The sequence below is a fragment of the Salvelinus namaycush genome, chromosome 4, assembly GCF_016432855.1.
Source record: "Salvelinus namaycush isolate Seneca chromosome 4, SaNama_1.0, whole genome shotgun sequence".
Lineage (NCBI taxonomy): Eukaryota > Metazoa > Chordata > Actinopteri > Salmoniformes > Salmonidae > Salvelinus > Salvelinus namaycush.
Genome location: NC_052310.1, coordinates 51,952,373 through 51,964,542, shown reverse-complemented (window position 1 = coordinate 51,964,542; position 12,170 = coordinate 51,952,373). Strand labels below are relative to the sequence as shown.

The following is a 12,170-nucleotide window of genomic DNA, read 5'->3' as shown; positions in this document are numbered from 1 at the left end:
AGGATGCTAATTTAGTAACTAACTTCTCTATACATCACAGAGCCAGAAACACACAGCCAATTCAATGTGCCTTGAAAACACAATCCCAAGTTTTTTTAGGCCGAGGCCTTCTCTATTCCTCCTCCCTCGTTGGACAACATCACCCCCAGTGTTAGTGACGGCAGGCGCCTGAATAGGGCCCTTTGTGAGGTAGACAAAACCCAAATGATGTACCACAATGATCATATAGGCTTCAGAAAATGGGGAGTCAACATAAGTCAATAGTCAATGCAGAGCACAATACTGCCCAGGGCGCTCCTGCGTTGCATTGGGAAATAACCTACTTCTGACATGCATCATCATGCAGCAAGTCAACGGGGGCAGAGTAGAGCAGGGGCCGGCTGCCCAGCATGAGGAGAGGACAGAGCCAGTGAGCCTCTCAGTCTAAACACACTAGTGGGGAGGAGTGATTACTTCCCAGGCACATGGAGGGCTAGCTGGGGGAAATCACCAGAGAGGAATGTGGATGATGACTACAGTTGTCCCACTGTGGTGAGGCGGTGCTCAGAACTATGCAGGCAGGATGACAGTGTGTGTGTGTGTGATGGAGCTGCTATAGTGTTGCCCAATCATAGTAGTTTGGTTCTGTATGGAGCTTTGTGTCATTCATGTACATTTCCATAGGGCCGTTCCTATTCCTGTGAGTCTCTGCATGGCCTTGTTAAAGCAGTACCCTTTCAAGGTCACAACAGCTGCTTCCTGCATGTCTGACTCAAAGGGCTTTTTTCCAGCCTAACATCCTCCTTCAATACCGTAGTCTAGTGACCGTGTGAGTGAAGCACAAGACATCAGGCATAATAATAATAATAATAAATGCCCACTGTTTACATTACCATTCAAAAACAAAACCACTAGCTCTGTTGTGTTCACACCAACCATAGGTAGACACGGAGAGATGTTTTGGTTCAGGCAGATAAACGGAATGTCGGCCAGGAAGACGCGACGCAAGGAGGATGGTCATTAAGGTTCGGTCTGTGGCAGATAACGGGCAAGCAGCATGGTGTGGGATGTCTGTCTAGCTGGCTGTCAGTAGTAGCCTATGACTGAAGCCTTTGATTTCCAAGGAAACATAACCTAGCTGAGGGAAATTCAACAAATACACACCAGCCGTCCAGCAAGAATCCAAACTATACCCCGTCTTCCTAAGCAGGAGGCATGCCGCTCAGTGAAAACACAAGGAGAGAGCGTGCATGGAGGCGTGTTGTGTCTGGTTCAACAGTGTTGCAGAGGTGGTGGTTGTGATGCTGTCCTGTCTTATCACCCGTTTTTTTTCCAGTTGAAAAAACCCCCCACCTGTTTGTGTGAATTGGGGAGCTGCTGGAGATTTTAATCCTATATGGATTAAGATAATTCAACTGTTGTCCTTCAACAGATAGCTTCCTCTAAGCTTCTGCACCGCTGCGTTAATTGGCCATGTCGCGTTGGAAGTGGGCCGCACTCGTCTGTGCTTTTGTCCTGACTGAGGTGTTGAGGGAGGGGCTCAGGAACAATGAGCATGTGGTTTCCCTACAGCTGCTGCGCGGCTTCAGGTGAAATTAACGTGTGTGTATGGCATGTCACATGCTCATTAGTCTCATTCATCTGAGTTTCATGGACTGAGGTGATGTATTTGAGCACTGAAGTGGAAAATAGCACACTAACAATATCACTTCCAGAATTGAGGGGGATGTAGTTTGGCCTTGATTCATACATTTTGCTTCAAAAACAGGTTTAACTCTAAATTGTGCTACAATTTGGCCTTCAGGTCAACCATCCCAGACACTGAAAATGCAGCCATTCACCTTATTCCACCTGTGGACCTGAACCACTGTAATGTATGCCAGTACAACCAGAAAAAAAACCTGCTTTTTGACAAATGTAATGAGAAGAGAGATATTTCACTTCTGTCCAGTCTGTGCTCCACACAAGAAAACAGACCTACAGTATATTGCTGAAAGGTGGTCTAATTGGTTGGGCAGTAGTGACTGAGGGGCAGACAGTGACACCATGCCATCTGTGAGTCCAACTAGCCGTTAGATAATCCAGCAGGGCCTCTGTGCTTCCTGGACAACTTAAGTCTGCCTGCCTCTCTGTCAACAGCTTGGAGAGATATTACCAAATTAACATACAGATGCTTAAATCATTTGGAGCCCCGATCTGTGTACAGTACATGATGAACCACACACACACAGTATTTAACATGAGAAGATTCAAATGGTAGTAAGCCAAACTCACTATTTGTACAACAAGCACTGCAACTCATTTCATGTTCATTTTATGCAGTACATGATACACCCTCTACTTCAAAGCATGCGAACCTGAAGGTCTACACAGCTCTGTGCTAGAAGTATGATGCCTATTAGAAATGTGTTTTTAAATGGATTGTTTGATCTTTCAGACATCCATTTATCTTTCTAACGGCTCCTCATGGACAAGACTGAGCACCCCTTTACAAGGCTATATTGATCATAGGCAGGTCAATACCAAGTATGCCTACCATTACGCCCCCGATAACAGCACTTAGCAGGAGTTAACACAGACATGGGCACTGAGAGGGCATATTGTTGGGCAAAGCCATCAACTTTACAGACCGCTGGGCAGTTCATCTTTTTCATCACTTAAAGCAGCTCTCCACTCTGCATACCAACTCAGCATCACTGCAGACAACAGTAAGTTTGGTAGCCATGACCTGTTGAATAAACTGAAGCCATATGAGATGTGACATGGTTAACATGAACTAAATCTACTCTTTTGTACAACTTCACTAAATAAACTGGAAGCCTGCGTTTTGATATGGCCGAATCAAATAAACCAAGGACAAACATGGGGGAATAATAATAACTTCATCCAGCACAAGGTAAATATTTACCAGTGAATATCTTAAACCAGCCAATGCAAGATGAACATGTAGCCTTGATGAAACTGTGAGAGCGAGACAAAAACCTGCTTCACAACAGATTTTGACAATGTGTCTTCTGTATGGGAGTCTTGCTGGGCAGACGAGTGCCAACAGCTGCCCAAAACTGACTGTGCACACACACACACACAAAGAGCTAGGATGAAGAGACTGGCCAGCCCCAACACCCTGCCGGCCAGACAAGCACAGCTAAACTACATTTCATTAAAACTGAAAACTGCTCTTGGGATGAGAATCAACAATTCCAAATATTAGGCTTTGACTGATTATATTGGCAATTGTAAACAAGGTCTACCGGTATGACTGGAGTAATGGATATGGATACAATACCAAATTTGCCTCAACAGACCTGAGTAGAGTTTGCAAGGTCATTGGCAACCTAGTAAGATTTGAGAGCTGATGACAGTGTTGCCAAGGCAGCATGAGCACAGCAAGTACCTGGAAACTGTGAGATAACTGATACTCTGGGCCAGTAGAGCTTAGACCTGTTAATAGAATGTGTGAGAAGTAACAAGCCCAGAGTGAGAAGAAGGTGCTCAGCAATAACAAAAAATCTATTTATTTGATGTCTGCCTTCTAAATAACTGTTGAGGCGCAGGGTCATTCTACTCATACAGGATAAATAGGCCAAAATTGACATAGGCTACCTTATAATGCAAAACTAGCCCAGACAAAAGCATGGGTGGAAACCGCCTTCTTTTGTAGTGCGTGTCAGTGGTCATGGCAGAGATTGATGGATTCCTCATTTCTACTCCTCCTCAAGGGGTAGGCTGGGTGAGTGAGGTAGAATAGCCACACTATTATTCTAGCAGGCAAGCAGAGCAAGCACCAGGGAGAGGAGGTCTTCAGTAGGCTGCAGATGACAATTCACATTCTGACATTTTTCAGTGACTGACTGCTCGAGTGGAAGATGACCTGCTGCAGACTCCGCCATCAATACAGAACTCGAGGTGAAACGGTCTGCTTCAAAATACCTACAACTCATTCTGATTAGACCACCTGATCTAGTTGCATCGATGGCTGACATATATTTCACTTGCGAAATGTGTCTGTGGAACTCTTTTTTTTTTTTTTTTAATTGTCCTGAATTTGTGTCATGAATCCACTGTAACCTACAGTGCAGGGCAAAATTGATGATAGTGGCCAATGGATCAGAAGCATGCATGGCCATTCATTCATGTGAAAGACAGAGCACCCATAAATGACAGACTACTTACATCTCAAGCATGATCTCGTTTAAATAAATGCCATCCAACAATTCAATGTATTCCGATAGTTTGGTGCCATCGTTTCCTGATGAATGCCCAGCCGCCTTAACCTGAAAAATATGACAATACACACCAAACCTGTCAGCAAAACCAAATCACTTGTTAAACAGGGCATTTATTTTGGATACCCTGCTTAATTGCTATGCTCAATTTCCCATAGAATGGTTAATTAGGGTGCCTTACCCAGGCGACCAAAGGCGTGAGCAGAAATTGTTCCAACAATGGCGTAAAAACCTCACTTTCCATTTCCTTGTGTTGGACAGCGACAATTCCTGAGAATTTGAATTAAACTGTATTTTCTTCTTGTCGGGGAATTTTCTTCGCGTCGCCTTTCACCCCTCTGAACGCGTCCTTAATTTAGACGCCGCTCATGTGGTTGATTTAATTAAACAGACACAAATTTTGCCGATAAAGAAAACAAGTCAATGACGTCGGGTTTTGCTGAAAATAAAATTAATCCACAATTATCGTATCTGCTACCCTAGATAAACATGTTTTAACGTTACCCTCCTTGAGAAGGACTGCATCACATTTTTTGAAAAACCTTGAATCTCATCTAGCCTGTGCCCGTTAAAGGCAGCTTACCTACCTACAGCTAAATGTCTTTAACTAAGACATTAGACCTGTACAGGTAGGCTAATAATAAAGAACATGCTCCATGAAAATCTAACGTTGATCTGATAAAACACAGAGCTAATAGTAAGCCTAAAGACAGTAACTGGTTTCCTCCAATGGACGTCGAGTTACAATATAATTTAAAAAAATGTATTCCTTTCCCCATCACGTTCTTTTAAGTCTTGAAGATCACATATTTTCCCCCCATAAAACCAACGACTGTTCCAACAGAAATGGGCAGAGATGTCTTTCTTCTGTCATGTATTCCCTTCTTCCAGCCAAGTAACTAACGGCTGAATAGCCTACTACTGACATGAGTTTACTGATGGCGCTAGACTAAGTACCGCCTCCACGGGCTCGACTCCGTTTTGTTTCCATTCCAGCCAACTCATCCACCCGTATAGGACGTGTCTTCTTCCGCCAAAATCAACTGCGCTCAAGAAAATAGGGCTGCAGCACGTTGTCATTAACAGTTCCACTTCCACATTAAATGGATTATGTTGTATGTAGACTATAGACTACATTAGCAGGACATAATGATTCACATTTGATGTGTCTTCTTTGTCAATTAATATTGTTAAAGTGAGTGTGTCAGTAGGACTACGCATTGTGTGTGTGTGTGTGCGTGTGTGTAGCCTGCTGGCTGGCTGGCTGCCAATGTAGGTTATGGGTAGTATTCATATAAATGATCTCAAACAACATGACTAGAAAAATCATTAGTGTTATCACATAGAGATCAATAAGAATGTCCAGACAAATCTTTGTATTAAGGATTGAAAGAAATCCTCATCTGCCCATCTATTGATATATCCTGATGTAATTGATTTTTAAAAAAAAAACAGTTTTCTTCAATTTGTGTGATACTTGCATGCCAGTGCACATATCATTTATCCTCAAACACACACAACCCTTTTATTATCCTATTGGAATGCACTGCTTTGTAGGTCACGGAAATTCATATTGGATTTTTACACCGTTATCTACCTGTAATTACAAACAAAGTGTCACAGGAAGGCCAAGTAGATAATCAAGGACCTCAGCCACCCGAGCCACAGCCTGTTCACCCCGTTGCCATCTAGAAGGCAGAGAAAGTACAAGTGCATCAAAGCTGGGCATGAGAGACTGATGTACAGCTTCTATCTCCAAGCCATCAGACTGTTAAACAGTCATCACGAGCCGGCCTCTGCCCAGTACACTGCCCTGAACCTTAGACACTGTCACTAGCTTACCGGTACTCTACCCTGCGCCTTAGAGACTGGTTACTTTAATAATGTTTACATACTGTTTTACCCACTTAATATGTATATAATGTATTCTACTGTAGTCATAACTCATCCTATATAACTACTGCTGTACACACCTTTTATATTCACATACGATCTATACTGTCTATACACACCATTCACATACATATTATTTATATTCCGTACTCTGGTCCAGAAGCTAATTCCCTGCAATTCTATCCATTTTGCCATGGGGTTTTGTGCTACGTATTTCAGTACTGTATTCTCGGCATGGCTCATTGCAATATTTCTACTACCATACATTGGGTTTTAGTTACACTGTTTATACACACCATATATTTATTTGTGTACTGGATTATTGACATAACCCACTCTAATATATCTACTGCTGTACAAATCACTCTTATTAACGTGGGGTAACTAGCCCCCCCCACTAAAAACAATGTCCAATTGCTGACACAAAAAAAGTTTGGTAAAAAAATTGGTATGTGGATGATGGTCATGCTTAGGCAAACAAACAATGAAGTTTTCACTTTTTTAGTTATTTTGTGAAATGTTGTTTTTAAATAAATCAAAGATTGGAACAAAATGGCAATGCACATCTCACTATTAATATGCTCACAATGATCAGTGGTGTAAAGTACTTAAGTTAAATTCCTTTAAAGTACTACTTAAGCAGTTTTTGCAGGTAAGTACTTTACTATTTATATATTTTGTACAACTTTTACTTTTACTACACTACATTCCTAAACAAAATAATATACAGTACTTTCTACTACATACATTTTCCCTGACACCCAAAAGTTCTTGTTACATTTCTAATGCTTAGCAGGACAGGAAAATGGTCCAAATCACACACTTATCAAGAGAACATCCCTGGTCATCCCCTGCCTCTGATCTGGTGGACTCACTAAACACAAATAGTTCATTTGTAAATTATGTCTGAGTGTTTGAGTGTGCCCCTGGCTATCTGTAAATAAAATAAAAACAAGATAATTGTGTTGTCTGGTTTGCTTAATATAAGGAACATGAAATTATTTATACTTTTAATGCTTAAGTATATTTTAGCAATTACATTTACTTTTGATACTTAAGCATATTTAAAACCAAATACTTTTAGACTATAACTCGAGTAGTATTTTACTAGGTGATTTCACTTAAGTAATTTTCTCTTAAGGTATCTTGAAAAAAAAGAAAGTATCTTGATTTTTACTCAAGTATGACAATTGGGTACTTTTTCCACTACTAACTATGATTATGTTTTCATGTAAGGTACCTCTTTTCATGTTCCTGCCAAATCATGTCCAAATCATCATAAAGTATCTAAAATGCAAATGTAGGTACTATTAACTTGCATTGGGGGGGGGGGGGTTCCCCATAGGAGAGGTGAGTAGTGGCAGCCAGGGAAAGTGCTTTGTAAACAACAGGTGTAGACTAACAATGAAATGCATATTTACATGCCCCTCCCAACAGTGCAGAGAGAAAAAATTGGAATAATTGAAAAATGTAAAATAACATATAGTGACTGTAGATAATAAACAGCAAGCAGAATATGGGATGAGTCACAAGAGTTAGTGCAAAAAGGGTCAATGCAGATAAATAGTTAACCAATAACTACCTGGACTAACTATTTAGGAGTCTTATGGCTTGGAGATAAAAGCTGTTCATGGTCATGGTCATCAGGTTCCAGACTTGATGCATTGGTACCGCTTGGATCCAGTTGCTGGGGGGAGGTGTTTAGTCCCAGGACCCTTAGCTTAGTGATGAGCTTTGTGGGCACTATGGAGTTGAACTCTGAGCTGTAGTCAATGAACACTATTATAACGTAGGTGTTTCTTTTTGCTTAGAAAGGGCCGTATGGAGTGCAATTGAAATTGCAACATCTGTGGATCTGTTGGGGTGGTATGTAAATTGGAGTGGGTCTAGGGTTTACGGGATGTTGGTGTTGGCCTTTCAATGCTCTTCATGGCTACAGATGTGAGTGCTATGGGGCAGTAGTCATTTAAGCAGAGTCACCTTGGCTTCTTGGACACAGGGACTATGGTGGTCTGCTTGAAACATGTAGGTGTTACAGACTCGGTCAGGGAGAGGTTGAAAATGTCAGTGAAGACATCTGACCACTTCCGTATTGAGTGAGTCACTGGTACTTCCTGCTTTAGTTTTTGCCTGTAAGCAGGAATCAGGAGGATAGAATTATGGTCAGATTTGTCAAATGGAGGATGAGGGAGAACTTTGTGTCTCTGTGTGCAAAGTCAAGTTTGTCTAGAGTTATTTTCCCTCTGGTTACACATGTGACATGCTGGTAGAAATTAGGTAAAATGGACGTTGAGGTAAAAGTTTGCCAGCATTAAAGTCTCTGGCCACTAGGAGCACCGCTTCTACAATTTAAAGATTTTACTGAGTTTAAGTTTATTTAAAGAAATTAGTCAATTGAAATAAATTAATTAGGCCCTAATCTATGGATTTCACATGACTGGGTATACAAATATGCCTTTGTTGGTCACAGATAGTGTACGTTAAAAATAAAGGTAGGGGCGGGATCAGAAACCAGTCATTATCTGATGTGACCACCATTTGCCTCATGCAGCGTGACACATCTCCTGTTGATTGTGGCCTGCGGAATGTTGTCCCACTCCTCTTCAATGGCTGTGCGAAGTTGCTGGATATTGGTGAGAACTGGAACACGTGGTCGTACACGTCAATCCAGAGCATTCCCAAACATGCTCAATGGGTGACATGTCTGGTGAGTATGCAGGCCATGGAAGAACTGGGACATTTTCAGCTTCCAGGAATTGTGTACAGATCCTTGCGACATGGGGCCGTGCATTATCATGTTGAAACATGAGGTGATGGCGGCAGATGAATGGTACGACAATGGGCCTCAGGGTCTAGCCACGGTATCTCTGTGCATTCAAATTGCTATCGATAAAATGCAATTTATTTCAATTGACTGATTTCTTTATATGACCTGTAACTCAGTTTTATTCAGAATAGTAAAATAAGAATTTCTGCTAAACTGTGTACGTGACCAATAAACTTTGATTTGGTGAGTTGTCAGCAGTTAGGAAGCAAATTTCAGTGGAGGCTGCTGAGGGGCGGATGGCTCATAATAATGGCTGGAACAGAGTAAATGGAATGGGATCAAACACATGGAAACCATGTGTTTGATGTATTTGATACCACCTCACTATTCCGCTCCAGCTATTACCACAAGCCCGTTCTCCCCAATGAAGGTGCCACCAACCTCCTGTGGCATATTTTGAGACCAGCCCAGTCATGCATCCCACGAGATAAGCCTCACAATCAACCTAACTGATTATTTGGTCTGTCGGAATGAATGGGGAAAGGGCAATGCCACCAAAAAGGCCATTTAAAAACAATTATTTACTTGTTAATGGTTACGTCTGAGGGCTTAACTAAAATCTATGTATGGAAGCACATCACTTTCCCTGAAATAATTACTAGGGGTATGTTGTGAAAATAATTTTACACAGGGACACTAGAAGTCAATCTTAAATGAATCATTGTTTATTGCCAGTGCACTGGAGAGGTTCCAACTCAATGCACCATCGTGAACATCTGTTAGGAGCTCTGCCGGGGCAGTCCCAGCAGTTGTCTTATATACGGCTGTACACAGACAAGTTATATTTGCATGATTTAGCATGATTCATTCATCATTACCATTTTGTTTCATTCATGTGACCAACCAATACTGGTTCAAGACATTTGACAGATCAATACCTCACGACGTTTCTTGTCTCTAAGTTGAGACCTTGAAACTCAGATATCTTTCGTTCTCAAAACAAAGGTCTGGGCGTACTGCCAAATTGCAGCTACTGATAGTGGGGATTCGTTCAGTCAGTCACTTGCATGAACACAGAAAACAGTTATTAGAAAAGCACATGAATAGAACACGGACATTTGGTATTAGAAAAGCACAAACATTAAACATTTCCAGCACAGGTCATTCTCCAGTCTGCTGAGATAAGGAAGGAGAGCTTTTGAGTTCATTTGATGGGACTTTCTGGGACTTTCTGGGAACACTATCTCCCATGGATGTAGGCTTTTGTTTATGTTCAAAAAGAGGATGTTAGGTAGACATTCCATGTGTTCTCTGGTTTGGGCGGGACTTTGGACTACCATTTTTGTAGGAGGGGATTCAGATTCAAATACACAGCAGGCCAACCCACAGGCCAGGCTGAGCACATAGATTCTGAAACACTTACAGGTAATTAATACTCATCAATTCATCATGACTCATGTAATGCACACCTACCACAATCTGAATACAATTATATTTAATGTGGACATTTTTTTAGTGGAGCTCCATTTTTGTTTTTTCAATGGGGAGAACAGTGTGTGTTTAGCATAAACCTTGGTTTTGAAAATGCGATTGGTCCTATGTCTTTTATTCATAAATTATTAATCATGTTTATGTGGTGCGTAACAGAGCATACTAATTCATTATTGGGTCATAGAGCAACAGCACCATTCCTTACGCAGCTTGAACACAGCAGGGAAAACAACTCTACAAATTCTTTCAACTTGGCTGGCTTCTTAAAAACGCAGACCACCCCTTTGGCTAAGGAAACCTCTCTCTCTCTCTCTCTCGCTCTCTCTCTCTCTCTCTCTCTCTCTCGTCAGTCACAGTGGTCAGTGGACTTACTTGGAGTCGGGGAGTCGTCACCAAGAGAGAGCTTCTCCTGCTGTGCCATGTCTTTGATTCTGTAAAAGTCCTGTTGGAAGCCTTTGAAGCTTCCGCTGTTCCAACCTTGTACAAATTGACATAGGCTGTCTCAGTCTCAGGGACCCTCGTCTGATTTTCCACCCACCCTGGGCCAATACCCTCTCTCTTGACAGAGGGGTAGTGTGCTCTTATAGCAGTGTGCCATGCCAGGGGATTGTATGTGTGGAAAATTAAGTTGCTTATGTTGCCAGTCTTGTAGCAGTCCGCAGATAGTGTCTCTGGAGTCATTTTTAATTTGAGGGAAATTGTACTATGATAGTCTCTGCAAAGGGATGTAAAGAAGCCACGGCTGCATTTGGGCGGGGGAAGTTGTGATTTTATTTTGCCAAGGGCTTTCACACCTCTCACTTCACTGCAAATTGAAGTTGCAGCCGGGCCTGTTCTGTCCTAGCAAGCTTGGTAGCTCTGTAACCCTAATTTACCATTCAGTCTTTATAAAGTAAAATATCTAGAATTTATGGTAATGCATTTTACTTTTGGTTTGCTGGATGGTCCTGAATAGTCCTTGGTAGTAAGAATCCTTCCAGGTAATTTTGTCCAAATTCCAGGTTGTAGGATTGGAGTTTTGATTTGGAGTGAAGGTTATGTTGTAGAGTGTATATGTCAAACTCATTCCACAGAGTGCAGAGTGTCTTGCGGGTTTTCACTCCTCCCTTGTACTTGAATGATGAATTAAGGTCACTAATTAGTAAACTGGTTCACCTGGTTGTCTCGGTCTTAATTGAAAGGAAAAAACTCAAACCTGCAGATATTAGGCCCTCCATGGAATGAGTTTGACACCTCTGTTGTAGAGGATAGTATCCTTTATAGGTCCTTGTGAAAAAATCTAATTTTATCTAACTCTCATGAGCTCATGACCCTTTCCTCGTTCGTGCTTGGTTCCTGTTACTTATTTACAGGTTTGGGGAGTTACTGATTACATGTAATCATTTGCATGGAATCTGATTACAAAAAACTAAAATCAGTTACGTTACCAGCAAAAATACTTTTGGAAAACACAATGATTACTTCTTGGATTACTTTTAAATTCAGAAAGGATAATTGTAAAAAAAAATACATTATGACACCTTTGTTTTCTCAATGACATTCAATTTACCATTGACAAAAGGCGCAAGTTTAAGTTTGTTCCACCTTAAGTGAGTCTGTCACGCCCTGGCCTTAGTATTCTTTGTTTTCTTTATGTTTTTTAGTTAGGTCAGGGTGTGACAGGGGGAATGTATGTGTTTTGTAGTGTCTAGGGGTGTTGTATGTGTATGGGGCAGAGTAGAGTAAGGTTGTCTAGTTATGTCTATGGCTGCCTAGATTGGTTCTCAATCAGAGACAGCTGTCATTCATTGTCTCTGATTGGGAGCCATATTTAA

At 41.4% G+C, this 12,170-nt stretch overlaps 1 protein-coding gene across 1 annotated transcript in view; it reads right to left on the bottom strand.

Moving 5' to 3' along the window:
* LOC120046601 (girdin-like) overlaps positions 1–4,449 on the bottom strand; it is an 86,587-nt gene extending 82,138 nt beyond the window's left edge. The window contains exons 1-2 of the mRNA XM_038991971.1: positions 4,387–4,449; positions 4,153–4,253 (exon numbers count right to left, since the gene is read on the bottom strand). Of these exons, the coding sequence (XP_038847899.1) occupies positions 4,153–4,253; positions 4,387–4,449 (164 nt within the window). The remainder of the gene's footprint in view (positions 1–4,152; positions 4,254–4,386) is intronic.
* Between the last annotated feature and the right edge of the window lie 7,721 nt (positions 4,450–12,170).